The 26,170-nt window shown below is 56.0% G+C and overlaps 1 protein-coding gene across 1 annotated transcript; it reads right to left on the minus strand.

Annotated features, from left to right (window-relative positions):
* Window positions 1-1,334: 1,334 nt before the first annotated feature.
* On the minus strand, window positions 1,335-26,153 carry LOC120390538. Its single transcript, XM_039513266.1, has 14 exons — window positions 26,050-26,153; window positions 25,436-25,619; window positions 23,622-23,735; window positions 22,741-22,797; window positions 21,863-22,018; window positions 19,991-20,110; window positions 19,281-19,373; window positions 12,100-12,300; window positions 8,847-9,002; window positions 7,215-7,334; window positions 6,374-6,430; window positions 2,333-2,467; window positions 1,787-1,906; window positions 1,335-1,476 (listed from the first exon to the last, which is right to left on the minus strand). The coding sequence occupies exons 2-14, from the start codon at window positions 25,559-25,561 to the stop codon at window positions 1,360-1,362; spliced, it is 1,572 nt and encodes a 523-aa protein (XP_039369200.1). The 5' UTR covers window positions 25,562-25,619; window positions 26,050-26,153; the 3' UTR covers window positions 1,335-1,359.
* Window positions 26,154-26,170: the final 17 nt, after the last annotated feature.

Genomic DNA, 26,170 nt, shown 5'->3' on the forward strand with positions numbered 1-26,170 from the left:
GTGCGTGTGTGTGAGTGTAATATAGATCGTGTGCATATGATACAGTGTTGGTCGACACATCTATTGCCAATAAACGTGGTGCTTTGCCTTAGCCACCCTGACAAGATCCTGTGCAGCACTTTAGGTACAACATCATGGCCCACGCCCTGATTCCTAACCCGCCAGCGAAGACCGGGAGCGAAGAAGCTCCGGGGCCCCGAAAAACTCTCGTGGGGGCCCCTGCTGGGCCCGGGGCCTGGGGCAAATTGCCCCACTTGCCCCCCTCTCTGGGCGGCCCTGCCTCAATGCATCACATACTGGTGCATATCCACCTCAGCCCAGACCCATAGACGCTGACTCTGATTTTAACCCAGGAGCGCTCCACCCCCTCTCCACCCGAGGCCCCACCCCATTCCAAAGAACTCAGTCCCTAGTGGAGAATGAGACCAAACCTAAAAGCTTGGTGCTAGATGAAGGCAGGGCAGGCGCCTAGATTTTGGAGCACAGAAGCAGGCCCAGAGGCGCGAGGCCTGGGGATACGGTCAAAGATCAGTGATGGTCATTGGGGTGAAAAGTTCTGAGGCTTCAGAGAATGGGCCCAGAGCCAGATGAGGCCAAGCGAGCTGGGGGAAGGGTGGGCTCGGGGACTGGGGTCCCACAATCAGTAGGTGCTCTGGGAATCATCCGGCTGAGTTCTCTTGCAGGGGAGGTCCCAGGTCACTGAAGGTGGAGGGATCTGGGAGGGGAATGGGGAAGAATCATAGTGGGTTGGAGCAGGGAGGCTGGGAGACAGGATGGTAATTTATCTCTCTTTCTGGTGCATGTTCTGTCTCTCTCCAACAGCCCCCACCAAAGCTGCTCTCACAGTCACCCCTGCCACCCAACCCCCTGCTGTCCTCCCCATCACACTCCAGGCACCTCGTCCTGGGCCCCAGCGCACACTGGCCCTGTTAGTGGGGGGCATCAGGGACAGTCCAGATAATCCCCCCAACAGGCTGGGGCTTAGGATCAGGGGATCCCACTGAACACAGGAGCGAAGGAAATCAGGGCTGGATGATTAGAGAAAAAGGATTTATTGGAGGCAGCCTGGACATGTTATAGAGTGTGGGACCTGGGGCTGAAATCCCATCCACGGGGGTAGGACGGAAAGGGCCAGGAGACTGGCAGATCGATTGTGTGATGCTGTGGGTCAGGCATCTTTAGGGACATGTCTCTTGCCATCGGCAGTGTGATCAGTGCATGGGGGGTCAGCAGGCTCAGTGTCAGGAGTGAGGAGCTATGACCAGTTCCCACTCTGCTGCTTTGGTCACCAACCAGGCACAGGTGGGCACAGTATGTAGGGAGCTGGTGATCCAGGCAGTGGCTGCCCTAGGGAACATCTCATGGGGTGGCGAGGTCCTTGTAAGGAGGAGGAGTGCAGGCAACAGCATCAGTGTGGGTGCTGGTGGCAGTAGCTGGATCATCTGGCGGCACCATGTTCTGGTAAATGACCACAGACTGCAGGAAAAGGTGAGCACAACCTATCAGGACAGGAGTCACGCGTGCCTCTCAGCCCAGCAGCACCCCAGTGATGGGCTCCCAGTATAGAACCCTGGAGTCCTCGCTCCCAGTCTCCCCCCACCCACAAAAACACACACTTTAGTCCTCTAGATCCCACTCCCATCCCCAAGATGGAAATTGAACCCAGGCATCCTGGCTCCCACCACTCCTCCTGTAAGCCACTAGACCTCCCCCCCCCACCCCTCCACTGTCTCTGTCATTAATACACATTAATACATTAATGTGCCCCATGGTGACACATCATTACCACTTCGCTGTAGCTGTTCCGGCAGATGGTTTTGCACCCAAAGGCCGCAGTGGAGATGGAGACAAAGAATTCCAGGAAGGTGAACAGGAGCAGAACCGCAATGCAGGCCGTGGTTACCTTCTGCCAATGGGAAACTGTTGAATTCCCTACGGGGCAAAGTCCCCGTGTCCCATTCCCTCAACCTCGCCCCGCAAGCCAGCCAGTGCCCACCCTGGGCTGGATCAGAGCCAGCATCCCAGTAAGGGGAAAGGCCCCATCTCCCATTCCCCACACCCCCAAGCCAGCCACACCCCCACCCTGGGGCCGGGTCAGAGCGACTGCCCCCATGTCCCATTTCCTGCCCCCTGCCCCGAGACAGCCAGTCCCTTGCCCTGGGGCTGGATCAGAGCCAGCCCCCTTGGAGGGGAAAGGCCCCATGGCCCATTCCCTGCCAGCTGGGTAAGGCAGTCCCTGGGGGTGGCCATGGGAAGCAGGTTGGTCCCCGTGGGAGCAGGGGGATGGATGCGCTGACAGCCCTGCCCTCATGCTGCGATACCAAGTACTCACATAAGTGATGCACGTCTCTGGGTACCAGTAACAGATGTTCTGATGCCTGGATTCTGTCAAGCTGATCAGGTACAGGATAATGGCACATCCAGCCAGCACCGAGCTGATGATGTTCATTCCCAGGCTGCCTTTCACCTGGATGGGAGACGGGGGTGGAGAGAGGCGTGCACTGAGAGCCCAGCTGGACACACGCGGACAACATGGCATGGAGCCCAGCCCCTCTCGGGGCAGACACCCCCACCCTGGCTGTGGGGCGAGCCCACACGATGACGTCCCATTACTGGGATCATAATGTTAACCCCCACTGCTGTAGCAGTGCAGCCTAATGGCCAAACCCTCGCTCAGACGGGAACATTTAGGGGCTAAATCGAGACGCTGGATTGAGGTACGGTTCAAATAATTCCAACCACTTTGGAAAGAATGAGTGATTGTGGGTATAAGATAGATAGATAGAGGGGGTGTGTGGGGATAGATAGATAGATAGATAGATAGATAGATAGAGCGGGTGTATGGGGATAGATAGATAGATAGATAGATAGATAGATAGATAGATAGATAGATAGATAGATAGATGGGTGTGTGGGGATAGATAGATAGATAGATAGATAGTACCTCCCATAAGGCTTTATGGAAATATGCTTAGAATGTGTTTTATGCTACATATGCCATGTAACATATCTCCGTAAAGGTTATGTTCTACTGAATGTATTAATCCTATTTGTATGTATGTATCATTTTTGTATTCGAAGTTATGAATGTTATGAATGTTGGCTGTGTACTGGCTTGATTTCTAAATAACCTTAGTAGAGCATTTGGTGTGTTCCTGGAGAAAGGAATGTTGAAGTTAAGTACCTAATCAAGAAACACTTAAAGGACAGTGGATCTTGGAAGGCTCCAATCCACATAAGACGTCTACTTGAGGATGTTCAAGGTATCATGTAAACCAGGCCTGCACAACTCGTAAAGCGGCGAGGGCCACATTCCTCCAAAGAAAACAGCTGAGGGCCGAAACCTCCGGGCTCTGTGGAAATACGCCCCCCCCCCCCCCCCCAGCATCTCCCGGCCCCACGGAAACACCCTGCCCCGCGGAAACAAACCCTCTTCCCCAGCGCCACCCCACCAAAACAGCTGTGGGCCAAAAAGGAAGGTTGGGGTGGGGAGGTGATACTTGATTTTTAAATCAACCAGGGGCTCCCAGCTGAAGAGGTGGCTGGGAGCCCTCAGGGGCAAATTAAAGGGCCCAGGGCTCCGGCGGCTGGGGGAACCCGGCAGGGCCGGCTCTAGGTTTTTTGCTGCCCCAAGCAAAAAAAAATTTGGCTACCCCCCGTCCCAGCCCTGGTCTCCCCCCTGTACCCCTCTGCTGCCCCAGTCCTGGGCTCTCACCCCACCCACACCCCCTGCCACCCCAGCGCTGGGCTTCCCCCTTTCCACCCCACCAGTGCCCTTCCCCAACCCCGCTGCTGCCCCAGCCCTGGGCTCCCCCCCACCAGTGCCCCCCGCACACACACACCCTGCCGCCCCAGCTCTGGGTCACTGGTAACTCGCTCCCAGGGAGGGTCATTCAGCAGGAATTTTGGATGTGCACAGAACACAGACAGGATTGGTTCCCATATGGTTACAGAGCTGCAGTAAAGTGGAACAATTTTCAGCTTGTGTGATTGGAGGAGATCTGGATGCATATAATAAGACTGTCCTCCATAAATGAGGAAAAGTTGAGGTGCCTTTATTATTCTTTTGTTCCACTCTTTCTTTCTATGGGGAATTTGCCAATGCAATATCACTGTCTTCCTTTTAAACAAACAAAAAGGCAATGGCTGTTGAAAATAGCAATTCCAGTGCTAATAAGCATTTCTTGCTCAATTTTATCCTCCTTTTTCTACAGCAAGTTACAGTGGATCAGTATATTTGATTTGGGAGAAATGAAGTAACAGCTGCCCAAACTGAGTTTGAGCACTCCTGAATTTTGGGATGTTCAAATCTGGAAGACAGGTGCTGGGGGTGGGAGAGGGCTGTGGGCTCCATGGGGGAGCATGGCAGCAATGTGTCTGGAGCTGCATGGAGCCAGACACGCTGGTCTGAGTGGCACGGTAAGGGGGCTGGGGGTTGGAGAAGGGTAGGGCATTCTGGGGGGGAGTCAAGGGAGAGGGAGCAGGGGGGGTTGGATGGGGCAGAGGTTCGGGGGGGGCAGTCAGGGGACAGGCAGCGGTTGGATAGGCATAGGAGTCCCAGAGGTTTATCAGGGGACAGGCAGTGGTTGGATAGGCATGGGAGTCTCAGGGGTTCATCAGGGGACAGGTAGGGGGTGAGGTCCTGAGGGGAAGTTGGGGTCCTGAGTGGAAGTTGGGGTGATCACAGGAGGGGCCAGGGAGAAGGGAGGCTTAGATAGGGGCTGGGGTCCCAAGGGGCAGTTAGGGGCAGGGGTCTCGGGAGCAGGCAATTGGGGGACAAGGAGCAGTGGCATTTAGATAGGGGGTGGGGTCCTGGGAGAGGGGTATCAGGGGACAAGGACCAGTGGTGTTAGATAGGGGGTGGGGGTCCTGGGGGGCAGTTAGGGCAGGGGTCCGTGGAAGGGGCAATCAGCGGCCGCGGGCTGGGATTCAAAGGGCTCTGCGCTCCCCGCGGCTGTGGGCAGCCCAGAACCCTCTGACTCCCGGCCGTGGCTGGGATTTAAAGGGCTCTGGGCTGCCCGCAGAGCACCGTGTCCGGGGGATTCAGAATCCCCCCGCGGGCCACACAGTGAGGCTCCGTGGGCCGTATGTTGTGCAGGCCTGATGTAAACAATGGAGGCTACCTGTAAAAACTATGAGTCATGCATGGACATGTGACTTGCCCAGGTGACTCCTAAACTCCATCTTGGAGCTGGACTTGCATAGGAGTGAGGAGGGGGCCTCCACCCACAAGAGAAAATCTATTTAAACCCCTGGGAGATCCCTCCATAGGGTCTTCAGCTGGCTAAAGAGAGAGCATCTCCACCCCCCAGGATAGTGGAAAGAAACTGGAACAAAGGACAGTGTGCAGGGGGTGTGAGTGATTGCTGGACCCAGGCTACAAGGAGATTAGTCTGTAAAAAGAGCATTCTGGAACTGGGGAGGATCTTATCTGTATTCAGTTTGATTAGACAAATTTGTGCATTTTATTTTATTTTGCTTGGTGACTTACTTTGTTCTGTCTGTTACTACTTGGAACCACTTAAATCCTTCTTTCTGTAGTTAATAAAATAAGCTTTATATAGGGTAATATGGATTTATTTGGGTTTAGACCCCATTGGGAGTTGGACATCTGAGTGCTAAAGACAAGCACACTTCTGTGAGCTGCTTTCAGGTAAACCTGCAGCTTTGGGGCAAGTAATTCAGACCTTGGGTCTTTGTTGGAGCAGACGGGAGTATCTGGCTCAGCAAGACAGGGTGCTGGGGTCCTGAGCTGGCAGGGAAAACAGGAGCAGAGGTAGTCTTGGCACATCAGGTGGCAGCTCCCAGGGGGGTTTCTGTGATCCAGTCATGGATACATAGATAGAGGGGGGGTGTGGGGATAGATAGATGGATATAGGGAGTGATTTCATAGAATAGCAGGGTTGGAAGGGACCTCAGGAGGTATCTAGTCCAACCCCCTGCTCAGAGTAGGACCAATCCCCAGACAGATTTTCACCCCAGATCCCTAAATGGGCCCTCAAGGATTGAACTCACAACTCTGGGTTTAGCAGGCCAATGCTCAAACCACTGAGCTATCCCTCCCCCCAAAATAGATAGATAGATAGTGGGGGTAATAGGTAATAATTGGAGATGTACCAATCTCCTGGAACTGGAAGGGACCTTGAAAGGTCATTGAGTCCAGCCCCCTGCCTTCACTAGCAGGACCAATTTTTGCCCCAGATCCCTTAGTGGCCTCCTCAAGGATTGAACTCACAACCCTGGGTTTAGCAGGCCAGTGCTCAAACCACTGAGCTATCCCTCCCCCCAAGGGTGGGGGGGGCTAGATAGATAGAAAGATAGATGGGGTGTGTAGATAGCTAAATAGGAAGGAAATTGAGGCATCGGTTTGTACCAGTTGTATCTTGGGATTCTTTGCAGCCGCCACTGAGAGGGCCCCCGAGATGATGTACTGTGAGGGGGAGAGAGAAGGGGTTAGAAGCAGAGTTGTGCCTGTGTCTAGCACTCATGGAGCGCAGCAGGGGTGGATAGGTGCTGTGCATGCTGGGAAATACTAGACGAGGGTGAGCCTGGGAGAGGTAGTCCAGCAGGAGACAGGGTAAAGGCTGGTGGTCACATGTGCTGATCCACCCACAGCCTGACCCTGCACATCTGTATATTTCTCTCCTGTGCCCTGGCAAGTCGCCTGTTGTGATTAGAGCCCCACGTATCCTATTGTAGGGTCTGCTGCTAGCGCCACCTAGTGGTAAGGTTGCCCAACACATCCCATTATAAGACCCTACTTTCAGGTGCTGATAACTTTGCCAAGCATTAGCTATTAGGGATGAAATTTCCCATTCTCAGCCTGCTGCTGGCTTAGTTTTGGGGACAAATTTCAATCCAATCATTCAGCCGTTGCTGAGAATGAGGCTGCCCATGGTAAAAATAATTCTTACAACCATTTCATTGAGAAGCTAGAGTGCCTGCATGCTTTGGAGCAGGGCCTGGAATTGTGGCGGGGGAGGAAGTCACCCTGGGGACAGGGATGTGCCTTTTGCTGTTCCATAAAAAGTCCACTCAAATTTGGCCAAATTATAAGCATTTGAAAAATTTCCATTTGCACATGCTCCTTGGAGATGTGTTAGAGTTTGGCAGCTAGAATCTCCAAAGGGTCTGTCTGCACTGAGCGTGCTCCAATCCTTCCCTGCTCCTACATGTGACCCGATGGCAGAGGGTGGGGTGGGGTGGAGACTTACCAGCAACCCACTCCATATTGGGACGTGCGCACTCAATGCCAATGTCCACGAAGAGAAGCTGACCATAGCCATCATCACCCCGACAGCAAGCTGCACAGCTCCAACTAGGATCTGGGTGATCTACCAGGAAGTGAAGCCAAGAATTTCATCACTGCACCCCAAGCTCGCTAGGGGTTGCTTTCCCCTTGGTGCTCTTAACAGGTCCCTCTGTTTTGGGTATTTAGCTGGTGCCCATCATCCAGAGCCGTCCCTTGGGTACGGCAAATTGGGGCCCCGCTCGGGTGGGGAGGTTAGGCGGGAGGCAGGTGGGCGAGTGGGGTGAGGAGGCGAACGGGGAGGCAAGCGGGCAGGGGGGACGAGGAGGAGCCCCCCCCTACCAGAACCTCTCCCTTCCCCTAGCACCTCCTGCCCACCAGTGGGCCCTGCCAATCCGCGCCTATCGCCTGTCATGTATCAGATGTTTTTTGCAGCATCTGGAGGCGCTGGGAGGGAGGGGAGGGGAGTGAGGGCACAGCGTGCTCGTGGGAGGGGGCGGAACTGGGCAGGGAAGGAGCAGAGGTGGGGTGGGGTCTCGGGGGGAGGGGTGGAGTGGGGGCAGGGCCTGGGCAGGGTGAGGGGGCAGCACCCCCCGGCAGATTAGAAACTTGGCACTGATGTCCCGGGTCCCACCCACCCCGCGCCCCAGGGACGGCCCTGCCATCACCATAGCCTCTCATAGTCTCAGTCTTTAAAGCATTGATCCTCCCCATCCCAACTCCCCTGGGAGGCAGAAATGTGCTGTTATCTCTATTGTACAGGTAGGGAAACTGAGGCACGGAGCAAGCTTGAGGGAGATGCCCAAGGGGCACACTAGGTGTTTATGGTAGGGAAGGGGTAAGTAGGCCCATGGGTCAGATCTGACACAGCAGGGAGAGTTGGGAAGGATACTGGGTCAGCAGGGAGGGGGAAGGATACCAGGCTGGATGGGCCCATGGGGCTGAGCTATGTGGGCAGGGAGGGGAGGGGATACCAGGCTAGCTGGGCCCATGGGTCTGATCCGGGACATGAGGGAGGCAAATTTAATGTTTCATCATCACAAAATTTGGGGAATTATAATCCCAGCAGAAGCCACAGTCCCCGTGAACCACCAGGGAAGTCAGACATGCTGCAATACAGACAGGCTGGATGCAGTGCTTGGCCTGGGGGGCTCTGGGCTTAGAAAGCAATGGTCAGGGGGACGCACCGGCACGGCCTGAGCTCAGGGGCAGCAGCCCACGGTCTGGCAGGTAGAGGAGAACTAGGCGCCCGCTCTCAGGGGATTACGCTGGCCCCAGCCGGCTGCCCTCTCTGCCAGAACGATGCTGGCGTTTCTGGGGTAACTGAGCCGGGCTCCTCCCTGGCACGACGCTCGCGTCCGGGCAAACGTGGGGGCAGCAAGAGGCCAGGGCTGGGTCATGTAAACACCCACCCAGTGTATCCTAAGCACTGGGGGGAATCGGCCTCCGGAATTCCAACCCCCAGCATCCTTTGGCCAATGGGACACCACCTTCAAAATACGACATCATCAGAACAAGCTCTCATTGGCCGATTGTCCCAGGTGGGTGGGGAAGCCTCCCGAAAGCAACTATCCCTTTTAGTTCACAGGATACTCACCCCCAGGGCCAGCGGCTCCCCCTTGTAGAACTTCTCCAGGGGCTGCAGTTTGGCTGGGTTGGCAGCACTGGCCGTGTGGGGCTGGGTGATGAACCTGTTGATGATGGTGATGGGGCCGGCTGAGCTGGCTGTCCCGGTGGTGGCCATAGCAGAACCCTGCTGAGATAACAGCTGGGCTTTCTTTGTGCTGGCAGGGCACTGGGGAGGTAAAAGACACCCCCGCTCCCCCAGGATAACAGATAACCCCCCACCCTCAGCTCATCTGCATCAGCTCTTGCCCTATCTGGGGGAGATACAGGTCAGGGTTTTCCTTGCGGTGCCCAATCACCTCCATGTTAGTATCACCTTAATTAACCCCTTTAATATCGCCATCGCTTTCACCCACAGCAGGGGGCGCTACTGAGCCAAAAATGGCTCCCACGGTCTGTGCCCCATGAACCTGCCCCTTCCCCCTAAGTGGCAGTGGAGCGATGGGATAATTGTTCCTTTGGCTGACACTGATATCCCATTTCTAAAAGCAGTTTCCCACCACTCACCCCAGTATCCCACCACTGACACCAAGATCCCACTGCTAACACCAGTTTCTCCCCATTCATACCAGCATCCCACTTCTCCGCCACCAGTATCCCACCACTGACACCTGTATTAACACCAGTATCCCACCACTGGCACCTGTATTAACACCAGTCTCGCTCCTTTCACATCACTGACCCCAGTGTCCCACATGTCATATCTGTTTCACAGCTCTCAAACCAGTATCCCACAGCTAACCCCGGTATCCCACCACTGACACCAATATCCCATGACTGACCCCAGTATCCCACCTTTCACAATAATTTCCCACCTCTCACATCAATATCTCACCTTGATTACCAATATCCCACTGTTAAGACCAGTATCCCCTGGCTAACACTAGTATCCCACCGCTCACACCAGCATCACAGCAGAATTCCAGAGCCGCACAAACCAGCTTCTCAGTGAAGGAGGGTTCAGTGAGGCGCAGTCTGGGAAGAGTCTCAATCTAATCAAAGTGTAGGGAAAATTCAAGGTCTTCTTTTTCTGTAAGGAGGGAATGGGGTGATGATCCATTTATAACTCAGGTGGATGATTTCGCACCCACTCCACCTCCTCCCAGGTCATGTTATCATCACCCTAGCTCTACCCCTCCACATCGGCATCACTTCAGTGAGCAGCAGGGGACGCAGTGGAGCCCAGTGTGTCTCTCAACTTCCCCCGTGGCCCAGGCTGGGTTCCACTGGAAACCTCCATGGTAGTGAAGAACCCACTGGGCTGGGTATAGAGAGGGGGTGAGAGGCAGGGCTGAGCTTGGTTCTGGCTGAGCATGGAGTGTTGTGCCATTTTTCTTGCCTAGTAAAGAGCAGAGCCCCTGCTGCGGGGTCCCAAGAACTGAGCGGAGATGAGCGAAAACAGAGCCGGAGAGATGCCCTGACTAGCAGCCCCACCTGGAGCCGGAGTGGGCAGGAGATAGACCCCCCGGTAGGCCGTGCTGCAGGGGCTCAGTAGGGGCCCCAGCGGAGATGGCCATGACAGGAAGGGAGCTGGTCTAGAAAGGGGAGAGGACCTGGGAGTCAGGAGAGATGCACAGGCCAGGGCTGATACAGAATGGGGGGGATCCCCCAAAACACTGTGGTTATATCCAGAGCCAGAGCCCCAGTAAGGAGCCCAGGTACTGAGCTATTGAGCTTCCACCATGGACTAAGATGTGTGTGTGGTTGTGTGTGTCTGTGGGTGGGATTGTTCATATGTGCATGTGACTCTCTGTGTGTCTGATTGTCTGGTGGGACTGTCCATCTGTCCATATGTGCACGTGACACTCTCTGTGTCTGACTGTCTGGTGGGACTGTCCATCTGTCCATATGTGCACGTGACTCTCTGTGTGTCTGACTGTCTGGTGGGACTGTCCATCTGTCCATATGTGCACGTGACTCTCTGTGTGTCTGACTGTCTGGGGACTGTCCATCTGTCCATATGTGCACGTGACTCTCTGTGTGTCTGACGGGACTGTCCATTTGTCCATGTCAGTGTGCACGTGACTTTCTGTGTGTCTGACTGTGTGCGTGGGACTGTTCATATGTCCATGTTGCATCCCTTGGTTGCCAGCTTGCTGTGCTTCAATGGGTGTGTGTGAGAGAGACAGAGTGTGAATGTGTGTTTCTGTTGTGTATGTCTGTCTCTCTCTGAGTGTCTTTGTGTGAACGTGCATGTCTATGTGACTGGCAGGAGTGTGACTGTGTGTTTGTGTCCATTGTTGTGAGTCTGTGTGTGTGTATGTGTTGAGCTGGGTGAAACCCTATAGTTTGGGTTAAAATCCTGGTCAGGTTGACAGGTGTGAACCACCCTCCCATTAACATAGCTGTAAACATAATCCCCAGTAAAGACAAAAGGTGTGTCACACACACACACACACACACACACAGTTTTTGGGCTGAGTATTGTTTTGGGCAGGGCTGGGTGCAAGAACACCCAGACACTAAGCTCACACACAAGCGGCGTCTACGCTACAGCCGCACGGCTCCAGCACTCTCGTGCAGGCCCGTCCAACGTCGGTGGTGGGGGTTTCCATCGCTGTATTGACTCCTGTGGTAGGTAGGTCAAGGGGAGAATCCTAACATGGGCCTGGCCGTGTCCACACCGGGGCTGAGGTTGACCGAGCGCCAGAGCTCCTGGCCTGGAATTTTCCACAGCTCTGAGTGCTGCAGCTGGGTCAGCCTAATATTGAAGTGCAAAGCAAGCCAAGACCAGCCAGAGGCAGAGGCAGAGGCTAGAGAAGCCAAGCAGGTCCCTGTCTGCACAGTGTGACCCTGGGAAAAGCTGGAGCGGGACCTTTCAGGGCTGGCGCCGGCTGTGGAGCCTGGGGGCGCTATAAGCCGAGCGACTGTTTGATTTGGGTGCAGAGACATGGGACTTCGTACACTGCTTGCAAATAAACAAACCTGCGTCCCAGCCAATTCCTGGCTAGCCCCGATTTCTGCCTCCACCTGGGGCGTCCCCCGAGCCCCTACCTGGACTAGCCGCTGAGGTCAGAAGGGGCAACGCGTGTGGCTGTTTATAGGGAAGTTGAGTGTGTGTATATCAGCGGTGTGTGCTGTACGCAGGTCCCTCGTGCCCCTGAACTCCCAGCTCCGTCTGCCCCGTCGCAGCAATCCCTGACCCCGCCACTAACCGACAGCCCCCCGGAGAGACCCAGCCAGGGCAAATCCCCTTCCCCAATCCCATCCTGCCTCCGGCTCACCCTCCATCCGGCTCTGCAGCTGGCTGTCACTCGGTCAGGAAAGAGCTGAGCTTGGACCCCATCCCGTAAACAAGGGGCCCCTCCTGGGAAGCTCCAGAAACCATCGCCGCCCTGATTGGAGCTGATGTAAGAATAGGGCAGGCCGGGGGCTGGACAGTCTCCCAGTTCCCCTGCGCCTCTTTGCCTGGTGCACAATGGCTCCTGTCAGCAGGCTGCAGGCAATACGCTGCTCACCAGCAGGACCTCTCGAGACTAATCATTTCCTTCCCCTGCCCAAAAGAAGGGTAAGCAGCACCGAGCTGTGGTGCAGGCTGAGCGTTGGGCTTCTATCCAGAGCTGGCGGGAGGTTTTCCAGAGGGATGCTTTGCTGTTGGAAAGTGCAGATTTCTCAACCCCCAAAGCGGGGCCCTGATGACAGTCCTGAAACAGGGCCAGGGCAGTTCTGACGCAGCCGGGGCTCAGCTGTTCTCCTTGTCCAGCGAAGGTAGGGCGAGAAGAGATGGTTAATCCCCAGCAGGTGAGACTGAGGGTGGATTTTAGGTCCAACTTTCTAACTCTAAGGGGAGCTGAGCACTAGAACAGGTTAGCAAGGGGATCTGCGTGCCCCCCTCCCCCATGTACCAGTTCCGCCCACTCTTTCCCCACACCAGTGGCTCTAGTGTCCCTCACCTTTTTTCCCTTCTGTTTTTCTGGTGCCCCCGAAATCGACAGGGTTCTGCCTGGTTCATTCCCTGGCAGTTTGGGGCTGATCAGATGCGGAGTTCAGACCCTATCCTGTAACACCCACCCAGGCGGACGGACACAGACAAGCCACTGAGCGGCATGTCAGGCCTCACTTCACCAGACCTAGTGACAAGCCACTGAGCAGCGTGTCAGGCCTCACTTCACCAGACCTAGTGACAAGCCACTGAGCGGCATGTCAGGCCTCACTTCACCAGACCTAGTGACAAGCCACTGAGCAGCGTGTCAGGCCTCACTTCACCAGACCTAGTGACAATGGGAAGGGACCCAGGTGCTGCGGCGATGGGGGCCAGAGAAGCCCCTGCGATAGGTCGGGGCCCTGCACAGACACACACCCAGTGGCCACCCCGAGGTCTCACAGAGGGACACGCCAGCTCGCCCAGCGGGCCAGTGGTAGCTCTGGGAGCAACCCCCAGCTCTCCTAGCCCCCATCCCTCACCGGGGGCCGCAGCAGGGGCCCGGCTGTCAGCCCAGCAGCAGGGCTCCAGCTCTCAGCCTGGCCAGGCTCCAGCTGTCAGTCCCGATGGCAGGGCTCTGGCTGTGAGGCCCATGCAGGGCTGACAGCCTCCAAGCGATGTATGTAACAGTGTCTACACAGCCACTGTGTCGCCCTAACTACACCCGCCTAAGCGCTCCGCCTCTCGCAGAGGTGGCGTTATTGGGTCGGTGTAGCTGGCGACTCACGTTGGCAGAAGCCCTGTTGGAGTGTAGACCTGAACAGAGGCAAGGCAACGTAAGCTGCCGTCCGTCGACCTAAGTCTGTAGTGTAGCCAAGGTCTCAGATACTAGCTGACCCTCTCTCTGCAATAACGTAAGAACATAAGAAAGGCCGTACCGGGTCAGACCAAAGGTCCATCTAGCTCAGTATCTGTCTCTCGACAGTGGCCAATACCAGGTGCCCCAGCGCGAGTGAACCTAACAGGCAATGATCAAGTGATCTCTCTCCTGCCATCCATCTCCATCCTCTGACGAACAGAGGCTAGGGACACCATTCTTACCCATCCTAGCTAATAGCCATTTATGGACTTAGCCACCATGAATTTATCCAGTTCTCTTTTAAACACTGTTATAGTCCAGCCGTCACAACCTCCTCAGGTAAGGAGTTCCACAAGTTGACTGTGCGCTGCGTGAAGAAGAACTTCCTTTTATTTATTTTAAACCTGCTGCCTATTCATTTCATTTGGTGACCCCTAGTTCTTGTGTAACCCTTCTGCCCCTCTAAGTTGGCAGCAACAAGGGCTGGGTTCAGTATCCAGGGTTCCGTTTCAATAATGCGATGCAAAACCGGCTCGAGCTCCCACCCAGTGACCTAGGACAATTACCTACCACCCCCCCCGGGCGCCTCTAGGAGGCAATACTTCCCCACTCGCAAGCACAGAGTCCGAGTGTAGCAAAACAGGACTATACACAAACCATAAGCAAAAAACCCACCTCCAAGTACATTTGGCACTGTCCTTTCCCCCTTAGGGTCTTAAGTCCAATCATCCCAAAGTCCAACAACCCAAAAGTCTCTGTCTCTGGTCAGTGCCACCCCAGAGTTCAAAAGTTTATCTACAGAGTTTTACCGCCCCCCCCCAGCCTGGGTGGAAATGGGGGAGGCGCACACAGGGTGTTAAGGGGCACCTAACGTGGGCCAGGGCCGACTGCCCTGCTTCTCCGTGGAGTTCTGCTGCAGCCTTCACCACGACTGGCTCCACTCCACCAGCTGTGCCGCTCCTCCAGCCGACCCATGAACCGCGTCAGCCATCTCCGCAAACCACTCCACACTCCACACACTAATGTAGGTTGAGTCATTTCTGTCATAAAGCAGTCTCATTCACATAATTAAGGTGACAGCACTTTTTTTTCTTCCTGCCCCAATAACAAAGAAATTGGGGATCCCACAGCTATGAAAATAACCATCCCAGGCTGCTGTGTGTTATGCTAAGTGGAGTGGGTTTACCAATGCAAATGCACATTTTTGAAATTCCTTTGCCCACTCCTCATAATTTACCACTGGATGTCAGGGTAGAGCTCATCCTGACTCTGCTTACATCTGTATTATGGGAATAAGTAAATAACTTTTCCTTATTCACTTTCTCAACATCACTCATGATTTTATATACCTCTATCATATCCCCCCTTAGTCTTCTCTTTTCCGAGCTGAAGAGTCCTAGCCTCTTTAATCTTTCCTCGTATGGGACCCTCTCCAAACCCCTAATCATTTTAGTTGCCCTTTTCTGAACCTTTTCTAGTGCTAGAATATCTTTTTTGAGGTGAGGAGACCACATCTATACACAGTATTTGAGATGTGGGCGTACCATGGATTTATACAAGGGCAATAATATATTCTCAGTCTTATTCTCTATCCCTTTTTTAATGATTCCTAACATCCTGTTTGCTTTTTTGACCGCCTCTGCACACTGCGTGGACATCTACAGACAACTATCCACGATGACTCCAAGATCTTTTTCCTGACTCGTTGTAGCTAAATTAGCCCCCATCATATTGTATGTATTGTTGGGGTTATTTTTTCCAACGTGCATTACTTTACATTTATCCACATTAAATTTCATTTGCCATTTTGTTGCCCAATCACTTAGTTTTGTGAGATCTTTTTAAAGTTCTTCACAGTCTGCTTTGGTCTTAACTAGCTTGAGTAGTTTAGTATCGTCTGCAAACTTTGCCACCTCACTGTTTACCCCTTTCTCCAGATCATTTATGAATAAATTGAATAGGATTGGTCCTAGGACTGACCCTTGGGGAACACCACTAATTATCCCTCTCCATTCTGAGAATTTACCATTAATTCCTACCCTTTGTTCTCTGTCCTTTAACCAGTTCTCAATCCATGAAAGGACCTTCCCTTTTATCCCATGACAGCTTAATTTACGTAAGAGCCTTTGGTGAGGAACCTTGTCAAAGGCTTTCTGGAAATCTAAGTACACTATGTCCACCAGATCCCCCTTACCCACATGTTTGTTGACCCTTTTGAAGAACTCTAATAGATTAGTAAGACATGATTTCCCTTTACAGAAACCATGTTGACTATTGCTCAAGAGTTTATGTTTTTCTATGTGTCTTACAATTTTATTCTTTACTATTGTTTCAACTAATTTGCCCGGTACCGAAGTTAGACTTACCGGTCTGTAATTGCCGGGATCACCCCTAGAGCCCTTTTTAAATATTGGCCTTACATTAGCTAACTTCCAGTCATTGGGTACCGAAGCCGATTTAAAGGACAGGTTACAAACCTTAGTTAATAGTTCCACAACTTCACATTTGAGTTCTTTCAGAACTCTTGGGTGAATGCCATCTGGTCCCGGTGACTTGTTAATGTTGAGTTTATCAATTAATTCCAAAACCTCCTCTAGTGACACTTCAATCTGTGACAGTTCCTCAGATTTGTCACCAACAAAAGCCAGCTCAGGTTTGGGAATCTCCCTAACATCCTCAGCCGTGAAGACTGAAGCAAAGAATCCATTTAGTTCCGCCGCAATGACTTTATCGACTTTAATGGTTAAGGGAGGAGCTGATTAGACTCTCTTGGGGGTTTGGTGCTTTGTTCAGTGATTCTAAAAGTTTAGGACTGGAAGGGACCTCGATGCGCCATCTGGTCCAGTCCCCTGCACTCACGGCAGGACTGTAACAGCCCGACCAGGCCTGACTGGTGTTTGTCCCAGTGCTGGAGTTTCCACAGCCTCCCTGGGCAGTTTGTTCCAGTGTTTAACCACCCTGACAGTTAGGAACTTTTTCCTAATGTCCAACCTAAACCTCCCTTGCTGCAGTTTAAGCCCATTGCTTCTTGGCCTGTCCTGGAGCATCACCTGATGCCCAGGTCCCCACAGAGACGGGCCCCGGCTCCCTGAGCCCCCGCTGCTCTGGAGGGGCCTGCGCAGCACGAGCTGTTCTCAGCCTGGGGCAGGGAGCGTCTGGGCCTGGAGCCCGGCCAGGGGAGGAAGAGGAACTAAGAAGGGTGGGGGATGTGGGGAGCCGAGGAACAGGCCCTACGGTGTGACAGACACAGCCCAGGGTCTGGCCCCTGAAGGGTTAATATTGAGCAGTGATTTAGCAATGACGCCTTCTGCCAGTAACTGCCGGGATGGAGGAGGGCACAGCTAGGGCATGTCGTCCTGTGGGGAGTGGGGCAAGGGGCTCAGCTGGGGGCACCGTGCTGCTGGGGGTGGGGCGGGGGTGCTGTGCCGTGGGGGTGGGGCGGGGTGCTGTGCTGCGGGAGTGGGGCGGGACATCTTGCTGCGGGGGTGGGGTGGGGTGCTGTGCTGCGGGGTGGGGCGGGGACATCGTGCTGCGGGGTGGGGCAGGGGACATCGTGCTGCAGGGGTGGGGCGGGGTGCTGTGCTGCAGGGGTGGGGCAGGGGACATCGCGCTGCGGGGTGGGGCGGGAGTGCTGTGCTGCAGGGGTGGGGCGGGGTGCTGTGCCGTGGGGTGGGGCGGAGTGCTGTGCTGCAGGGGTGGGGCAGGGTGCTGTGCCGTGGGGGTGGGGCGGGGTGCTGTGCTGCAGGGAGTGGGGCAGGGGACATCGCGCTGCGGGGTGGGGCGGGGTGCTGTGCTGCGGGGTGGGGCAGGGGACATCGCGCTGCGGGGTGGGGCAGGGGTGCTGTGCTGCAGGGGTGGGGCGGGGACATCGTGCTGCAGGGGTGGGGCGGGGACATCGTGCTGCAGGGGTGGGGCGGGGTGCTGTGCTGCGGGGGGTGGGGCGGGGTGCTGTGCTGCGGGGAGTGGGGCAGGGGACATCGCGCTGCGGGGGTGGGGCAGGGGTGCTGTGCTGCGGGGGATGGGGCGGGGGACATCGTGCTGCAGGGGGTGGGGCGGGGGTGCTGTGCTGCGGGGAGTGGCCCAGGGGACATCCCGCTGCAGGGGGCTCAGCACAGCTGCAGGGTCACAGTTACTGGCAGAGGGAGTCATTGCGAAACCATTGCTCAATATTAACCCTCCAGGGCCCGGATCCCCACTCCCCACTCTCATTAGCTCCTCTTCCTCCCCGGCCCGGCTCCAGGCCAGGCACTTCCCGCCCCAGGCAGAGAACAGCTTGTTCTCAACACTTCCCTCCAGGGGAAGCCGGACTTGGGGGGAGGGGAAGATTTTCCCTGCAATTAATGTCCATCTCCTTGCCTCCTGCTCTAACCATTCAACCCCACTCCACTCCCAGAGCTGGAAGAGAACCCAGGAGTCCTGGCCCCCTTGCTCTAACCACTCGGGCCTCCCCCCCACACACACACTTTTACAGAACTACCACAGAGGAGTGTCACCAGAATCCCCACCCCATCCTCTGATCCCTCTTAAATCCTGTCCCCTACCACCCAGCCCCCTCCCCATAATCACCTCCACTCCCCCCATATTCACTCCCTTCTCCCGCCGCCGGCCTTTGCACCTCGGAGTTCCTTTGAGCCCTTCCCGATTTACCACTGTGCCCAAATCCCCCCCGCCCGCCTTTAACACAGGTGCAGCTCAGCACCAGGTTTACTCCCCGCCCTGATTTCACTCCATGCCTGTATTTGAACGCCCAGCGCCTGGCGCTGGCTCAGGTTTCATGCCCATAACACGCTCCTTTAACCTCCACCAGATTGGGGAGCTCAGCCTGGCTGGCTGCCCACCTGGGCACGCTGGCTCCACCGGCGCCGCATCATTCCTTTGGTACGTGCCCGATAGCCACGCCCCCGTCTCCAGGGGCAGGCTCAGCGTTGCTCCCTTGAGGGGTAAGTTGGTGCCACGCACTAGCCGGGGTAAATGGCGAGCGCCTGAGCCTACTCGGGGCAGGAGCCGACCCCCGGCTTGACCCCTGTCTGTGTGCAACAAGCATGGGGAGAATCTGTTAACCTTAAGAAAAGCTGTTTTCTTGGGGGAGGGGTGCCTCTCGGGAACCCCTCGCTCACATTGCACCAGATTTAGAGCTCTAAACGTACGTAGCACGGGCCTGGGCCATGCCCCGAGCTCACCTGTTCTCAGCTCGCTGCCTTTATCTCAGTGCCATGCACTGAGTTCACCTGTTCTCAGGTGCCCACCCCGGGTCCAGCATTTTGGCAGTGCCTACAATGCCAGGGCCATGCCTGGGCTGCCCCTCTCCCTTCACCAAGTCAGGGGATCCTGATGAATAAGTGAGGCAGAAACTGGGGCCGGTCGTTCATATGAAACACGTTTATTGGGTGTGGGGAGATCAGGGGCAAATGTGCAGCAGAGAGGAATCAGATCCTGTCAGCAGGGGAGAAGAAAGAAAGAAAGAAGCTGTACGTTGCCACGCTGTAGTCTCGCGCTGTCTCTCTCAGTCCGCAGCAGGAAGCTGTCACACCATTAGTGTAGATGGCACCATCCGGAGCAAGCCCCGGTCGTCACTATCCCCGGTGCTGGCCAAGATGCTGCGCTGCCCCCTGGGGGCCACTGAAGGGCCAGCAGCAGCTCACAATGGTTGGGGTCGGCCGGCAGCTGGCGTGGGGCACGGCTCAGGGGGTCTGGGTGTCCTGGTAAGGGGGCGGGGCTTTGGGAGGGTCATTGGCGACGGCAGCTGGGGGCCCCATGTTCTGATAAATCACCACAGACTGGAGGGAGAGACAGGAGGAGAGCATGAGGGACAGCCACTCCCCTGCCCCCCACATTCCCCTGTACCCCCTACTCCTCCCTCCTTCCCCCCACATTCCCATGCAGCACTATAGGGCAGTGCACAGACACGAATTGTTCATGGAATAACTCCCCTAGGGAAGTACGGGGGCAGGCGGAGGTTCCTACATCTGTCAACTGACCTAAAAAGAAGATGTGTTGACAGAACAAGGAGCAATGGTCTCAAGTTGCAGTGGGGGAGGTTTAGGCTGGATATTAGGAAAAACTATTTCCCTAGTAGGGTGGTGAAGCACTGGAATGGGTTCCCTAGGGAGGTGGTGGAATCTCCTTCCTTAGAGGTTTTTAAGGTCAGGCTTGACAAAGCCCTGGCTGGGATGATTTAGTTGGGTTTGGCCCTGCTTTGAGCAGGGGGTTGGACTAGATCCCGCCTGAGGTCCCCTCCAACCCTGAGATTCTATGACAATTTTTTCACATACTCAGGGATAGAACCCCTCACTCCTGGCTTTAACCTCTAGACTCCACTCCCTTCTCTGAGCCTGGGATAGAACCCAGGAGTCCTGACTCCCAGCCCCCCAACCCCTCGCACAGAGGCTGTCACCATGTCACTGTAGCTGTCCCGGCAGAGTGTTTTGCACCCGAAAGCAGCACTGGAGATGGAGACGCAGAACTCCAGGATGGTGAAGACGAAGAGAATCATGGCCACCCCGAACATGATATCCTGGCCAGGGGAGAACCACAAGGGACTGACTGACAATACACACAGCGCCCCCTGCTGAGCCTCCCGCTCCCCACAACACAGCGCCCCCTGCTGAGCCCCCCGCTCCCCTCAGCACAGCGCCCCCTGCTGAGCCTCCCGCTCCCCACAACACAGCGCCCCCTGCTGAGCCCCCCGGTCCCCTCAGCACAGCGCCCCCTGCTGAGCCCCCCGCTCCCCTCAGCACAGCGCCCCCTGCTGAGCCTCCCCGGTCCCTCAGCACAGCGCCCCCTGCTGAGCCTCCTGCTCCCCTCAGCACAGCGCCCCTGCTGCACAGCACCCCTGCTGAGCCTCCCGCTCCCCACAACTCTGCGCCCCCTTCTGAGCCTCCTGCTCCCCTCAGCACAGCGCCCCCTGCTCCCCTCAGCACAGCACCCCCTGCTGAGCCTCCCGCTCCCCACAACACAGCGCCCCCTGCTGAGCCCCCCGCTCCCCTCAGCACAGCGCCCCCTGCTGAGCCTCCCGCTCCCCCCAACACACCGCCCCCCGCGCCCCTCACCACAGCGGCCCCTGCAGAGCCTCCCGCTCCGCTCATCACCGCGCCCCCCGCTGAGCCCCCCGCTCCCCACAGCACAGCACCCCCTGCTGAGCCTCCTGCTCCCCTCAGCACGGCGCCCCCCGCTGAGCCCCCCGCTCCCCACAGCACAGCGCCCCCTGCTGAGCCTCCTGCTCCCCTCAGCACAGCGCCCGCTGCTGAGCCTCCCGCTCCCCTCAGCACAGCACCCCCTGCTGAGCCTCCCGCTCCCCACAACACAGCGCCCCCGACTGAGCCTCCTGCTCCCCTCAGCACAGCGCCCCCTGCTCCCCTCAGCACAGCACCCCCTGCTGAGCCTCCCGCTCCCCACAACACAGCGCCCCCTACTGAGCCTCCTGCTCCCCTCAGCACAGCGCCCCCTGCTGAGCCTCCCGCTCCCCACAACACAGCACCCCCTGCTGAGCCCCCTGCTCCCCACAACACAGCGCCCCCTACTGAGCCTCCCGCTCCCCTCAGCACAGCACCCCCTGCTGAGCCTCCAGCTCCCCACAACACAGCGCCCCCTACTGAGCCTCCTGCTCCCCTCAGCACAGCGCCCCCTGCTGAGCCTCCTGCTCCCCACAACACAGCGCCCCCTGCTGAGCCCCCTGCTCCCCTCAGCACAGCGCCCCCCGCTGAGCCTCCTGCTCCCCTCAGCACAGCGCCCCCTGCTGAACCCCCTGCTCCCCTCAGCACAGCGCCCCCTGCTCCCCACAGCACAGCACCCCCTGCTGAGCCTCCTGCTCCCCTCAGCACAGCGCCCCCTGCTGAGCCCCCTGCTCCCCACAACACAGCGCCCCCTGCTGAGCCCCCCGCTCCCCACAACACAGCGCCCCCTGCTGAGCCCCCCGCTCCCCACAACACAGCGCCCCCTGCTGAGCCCCCCGCTCCCCGCAGCCCGGCGCCCCCTGCTGAGCCTCCCGCTCCCCACAACACAGCGCCCCCTGCTGAGCCCCCCGCTCCCCACAGCCCGGCGCCCCCCGCTGAGCCCCCCGCTCCCCGCAGCCCGGCGCCCCCCGCTGAGCCTCCTGCTCCCCGCAGCCCGGCGCCCCCTGCTCAGCCTCCTGCTCCCTGCAGCACGGCGCCCCCTAATGGCACCCAACGCCTTGGCCAGGGCCCTAATGATCAGGGTCACGGATAGCACCAGTGCCCCCAGCTTCGCGGGGCAGAGCTGGGCAGGCCCAGGGGGCGGCCGGACTCACCGTGGGCACTCCGGAGGTCGGCGCGCAGGACTGGGACGACTCGATCCACTGGCAGTTTCTGTGCCGGTAGTCGAAGACAAAGAAGAACGACTGGAGGATGATGCCCAGTCCGCTCACTATGGCGCTGAGGATATTCATAGCCAGCAGGCCCCTCACCTGGGAGAGGAGGCATCAGCTACGTCGTCCACACGCCTCCCACCCCTGCATCCCCCCCAGGCGCCCTCCCACCCTTGAATCCTGCACCCCTCCAGACGCCCTCGGCCTGTGCCCAGCCTCCATGGTACAGCAGGTCGGTGAAAGTTTTAGTGTCTAGCGAGACAAGGCGGGTGAGATCTCCAGAGCGTTTCTTCCGTTCCTCGTTACACTCTTCGGCCCGAACCAGGCGGCTTTCAGCCACGCACTGCAGTTTTCAGTGGCGACGTTTTGGGGCAATTTTAAGTAGACATTTTTCATTTTCCCTGCACTTTTTAGCAGCTTCCAGCTACAATTTTGCTCTCTTTCTTGGGCAAATGTTGGCAGCCAATTGGCTGTTTTCAGCTGTTTGGGGTGGGCTGCTGTTTAAGTCTGAAAAAACTGGGGGTGGGGGGATTTTTTGGTGGCTGTTTTGGGCTGAAATTTTTCAATTTTGGGCAATTTCCCCCTGTAAATTCTTCCTTTTGTTACTGGCTTGGGGTAAAATGTTTCAGTTTTCAGCCATTTGGGCAGGTTTGGGATGTGAATTTTCAGTGCTGGGAAAAAAGTCAAAATTTTCCATTGGCATTTGCAGTGAATTCCCGCCCCCCCCACTTGTTCATGTTTCATTTAACTTTCCCTGGGGGGGGAACCCCAATATATTCCAACTGGCTCAAAAAACAGGGGACAAAAACCTTGTTCCTTACCAGTGAGATCTTGGGGTTCTTGGCAGCTGCCACACAAATGACCCCCGAAATGATGTACTGCAGAGAAAGCACAGATGGGTGAACACTGCTGCCCACTCTTTGCCCAACAGGTGAGACTATCCCAGCGCCCCCCCACAATTGCTTGGTGCCTCAGTTTCCCCTCCATGCATTAGGTATAATGGCATTCCCTCCCTCACAGGCAGGGTGAGGATCAATACACTGGGGGGAGGGGGCACAGATTTCTCAGACTCATTACACATCCCAGAGACTCCCTCCTCACCATGCCAAGGGCCTTATGTGCCTCCCGCTTCCATGCCAGGGGGTTCTGGATCCCCCCATGCCAGAGGCTCTGTATGCCCCACAGGGACTCAGTTGAAGATGGAGGAGGGGTCCAGGTGCTGTGGGCCTAAGAAGACCCTATGATAGGTCATAGCATCATTAGGGTTGGTAGGGACCTCAAGAAATCATCTAGTCCAACTCCCTGCTCAAAGCAGGACCAATCCCCAACTGGCCCCCTCAAGGATTGAACTCGCAGCCCTGGGTTTTGCAGGCCAATGCTGAAATCACTGAGCTCTCCCTCCCCAGTGGTTACTCAGAAGGACTCACAGAGGGGACATGCGAGCTCACCCAGCAGGTCAGTGGGCAACCCCTGGCTCTCCTAGCCCCATGGCCAGTTCCCCCAGTCGCCACCCCTGGCAGTGCCAGCTGGGCTTCCAAAGACCATTGGCCATGTGCTCCGGGAAGCCAGGTTCAGGGCACGGCACTGGCTGGCTAAACCGCCCTACACTGAGGATTCGGAGATGATGTCCTCCTTGTTTTCACATACACACACACACACACACACACACACACACACCGAAGCCCCCACCACTAGGACTTACCAAGATCCCAGTCCAAAAGGGAGTCCCCGAGTGTACTATTAGCTGGTACTTATTCACCAGGATCAGGACGATGCCGAAAGCTACCTGCACAATGCCCGTGAATATCTGTGTGATCTGCCGAGACATCATGGGGCATAAGATGTTACTGGCCAGGAGCTGCATTCTGGGGAACTTACTACATAGTTACTCCGTCCCTACTACACAGTTACTCCATCCCTACCACTCGGTGATACAGTCTCTACTACACAGAGTCTCTGTATTTTGGCTTGTCATTCACGAGAGGATAAAGCCTCTAGACAGATCCACAGAAGACTTGTGTTCTATGCCCAACTCTGCCACCGGCCTTCTGGGTGACCATGGGCAAGTCCCTTATCCTCCCCATGACTCAGTTTCCCCACGATACCTCGTTTGTAAAGTACTTTGAGATTGACGGATGACAAAGGCTACTAAGAGCTAGGGATGATAATTATATGGCTACACATCTACTTAGGCCAAGATTTCCAAAGGTATTTAGGCACCTGAATGCAGATAGGTGTCTCTTGGGCTTGACAAAAGTGCCAGAGCTAAGTGACTAACTCCCATTGACCTTCCATGAGCTGCAGGCACCTGACCTGTGTAAGACTTGGTAAGTCCTACTTGCACCTCTCTGCAACATTGGCCACCTTTGTAAAGCTGGGCCTTAGTCCCTACTATGTGGCTATTCAGTCCTTACTACTTGGTTACTCAGTCCTTACTACATGGTTAATCATTCTTTACTAGATGGCGTCTCAGTCCTGCCTACTCAGTTCTTACTACTGTACATCCTTACTCAGTCCTTATTGCATAGATGCTCTGTGCTTACTACATGGTTATTCATTCCCTACCAGATGGTTACTCAGGCCTTATTACATGGTTATTCATTCCCTACTAGATGGCTATCCAGTCTTTACTACATTATTTCTCAGTTCTTACTATATCCTTACTCACTCTAAATTGTTTCCTTACTCAACTAAATTGTTACTCGGTTCTTACTACATTAGTACTCAGTCCTTATTGCATAGATGCTCTGTGCTTACTACATGGTTATTCATTCCCCATTAGATGGTTACTCAGTCCTTACTACAGGGTTATGAAGTTCTTTTTACAGTTATCCAGTACTTATACAATTAAACTACTGAATTAAGCATTTAGTAAATCTCTCTACCTAACGAATCAACTTAGATAAGCATCTACCTTTGTTTTCATCTATATTTCCCATCACCTTAGTACAGAAGTCATGGATTAAAATAATATAATTGCCTCATGCTCCCAAGTGGAACATTCCTAATGAAAACAGCTGGGAATTAGGACTCCTGGGTTCCATCCCCAGCTCTGGAGGGGTGTGGGGGGTCTAGTGGGTTACAGCAGAGGAGCTAGGACTCCTGGCTTCTATTTCCAGCTCTCATAGGGGAGGAGGATGCTCAGAGGGTCAGGTTTTGTGCATCCTGACCCTGACTCGCTGTAAGTCTCCACTCAGGCACCCACCTAGCTCCGTGCCTCAGTTTCCCTCTCTGTATTACAGAGACAATCATCCTCACCCACATTTCTAAGGCACTTTGGGATCCTCAGGGCCACAGCACTATACCAAAGCCACACATGACAGCCTGTGGCCAAGGACAGGACCCCCTGCACCTAAAAGCCTGGGCATCTTCCATCCAAGCTAATCAGGCAACTGCACCCAGCAAGGGCAGTAGCTGCCTCCTGTTAATGGCCCAGGCAGCAGCAGGAGCCGGAAAGGCTCATTGTGTCCCCCTGGGTCCCCTCTGCAGGCCAGCCCCCGGCCACACTGGACTCACTCCCAGAGCCAGCGGCTCCCCCTGGTAGAACTTCCGCAGGGGCCGCGCTGGGGCAGAGGGGTCTGATGAGTGGGGCTGGGGTATGATCTGCGTCAGCAGGATGACTCCGGAGGGCTCTGCCTCCATCAGGGCAGCGGGTGCCTATTCCCAGACTGCGCAGTGCAGACAGGAGCCGTCACAGCAACTAAAGGAGGGAGAGGAAAAGAGAGAGAAGGAGAGGAAAAAAACGAAGAGTTTCACATTCAGGATGAGAACAACCGGGATCCAGGACACCTGATTTCTCTCCCTGGCTCCAGGAGGGGAGTTGGGTCTAGTGGTTAGAGAAGGGAGGGTTGGACACCAGGACTCCTGGGTTCTCTCTATGGCTCTGGGAGGGGGGGGGCGTCCACAGAGCCAGTTTTTCACAGGAAACCTTTCCCCTCCCATCTCTGCCTCCCCGCTTGCTAGTGAATCTCTCCCATGCCTGTGGCGGGAGAGCATCAGACATGGTGATTCTCCCAGCCTCCGTCTGCCCCAGCCCCAAGCTCGCAGCCCCCCAGCCGCTCTGTGGCCGATGCAGCCGAGAGCCCCCCCGCTCGCTGCCCAGCGCCCCTGCCATGGTCGGCTGTACTTGCCCTGGGCTCCTAGCACCCCCGGCCGCTGCAGCTCGGGCTGCCTGCCTGGGAGGAAGTGCTGGGCCTGGCACTCAGCCAGGGAGGGAGAGGAAGCGGGAGAGGCCCATGCGGGGGAGCCAGT

Source organism: Mauremys reevesii, linkage group 24, assembly GCF_016161935.1.
Source record: "Mauremys reevesii isolate NIE-2019 linkage group 24, ASM1616193v1, whole genome shotgun sequence".
NCBI lineage: Eukaryota > Metazoa > Chordata > Testudines > Geoemydidae > Mauremys > Mauremys reevesii.

Coding starts and splice junctions, on each gene's coding strand:
- LOC120390538 (XM_039513266.1), bottom strand. CDS start 25,561: ATGGAGGCAGAGCCCTCCGGAGTCATCCTGCTGACGCAGATCATACCC. Junction 7,335..8,846: donor GGGAGCCGCTGGCCCTGGGG/GTGAGTATCCTG, acceptor ACTTCCTGGTAG/ATCACCCAGATCCTAGTTGG. Junction 2,468..6,373: donor AGAATCCCAAGATACAACTG/GTACAAACCGAT, acceptor TCTCCCATCCAG/GTGAAAGGCAGCCTGGGAAT.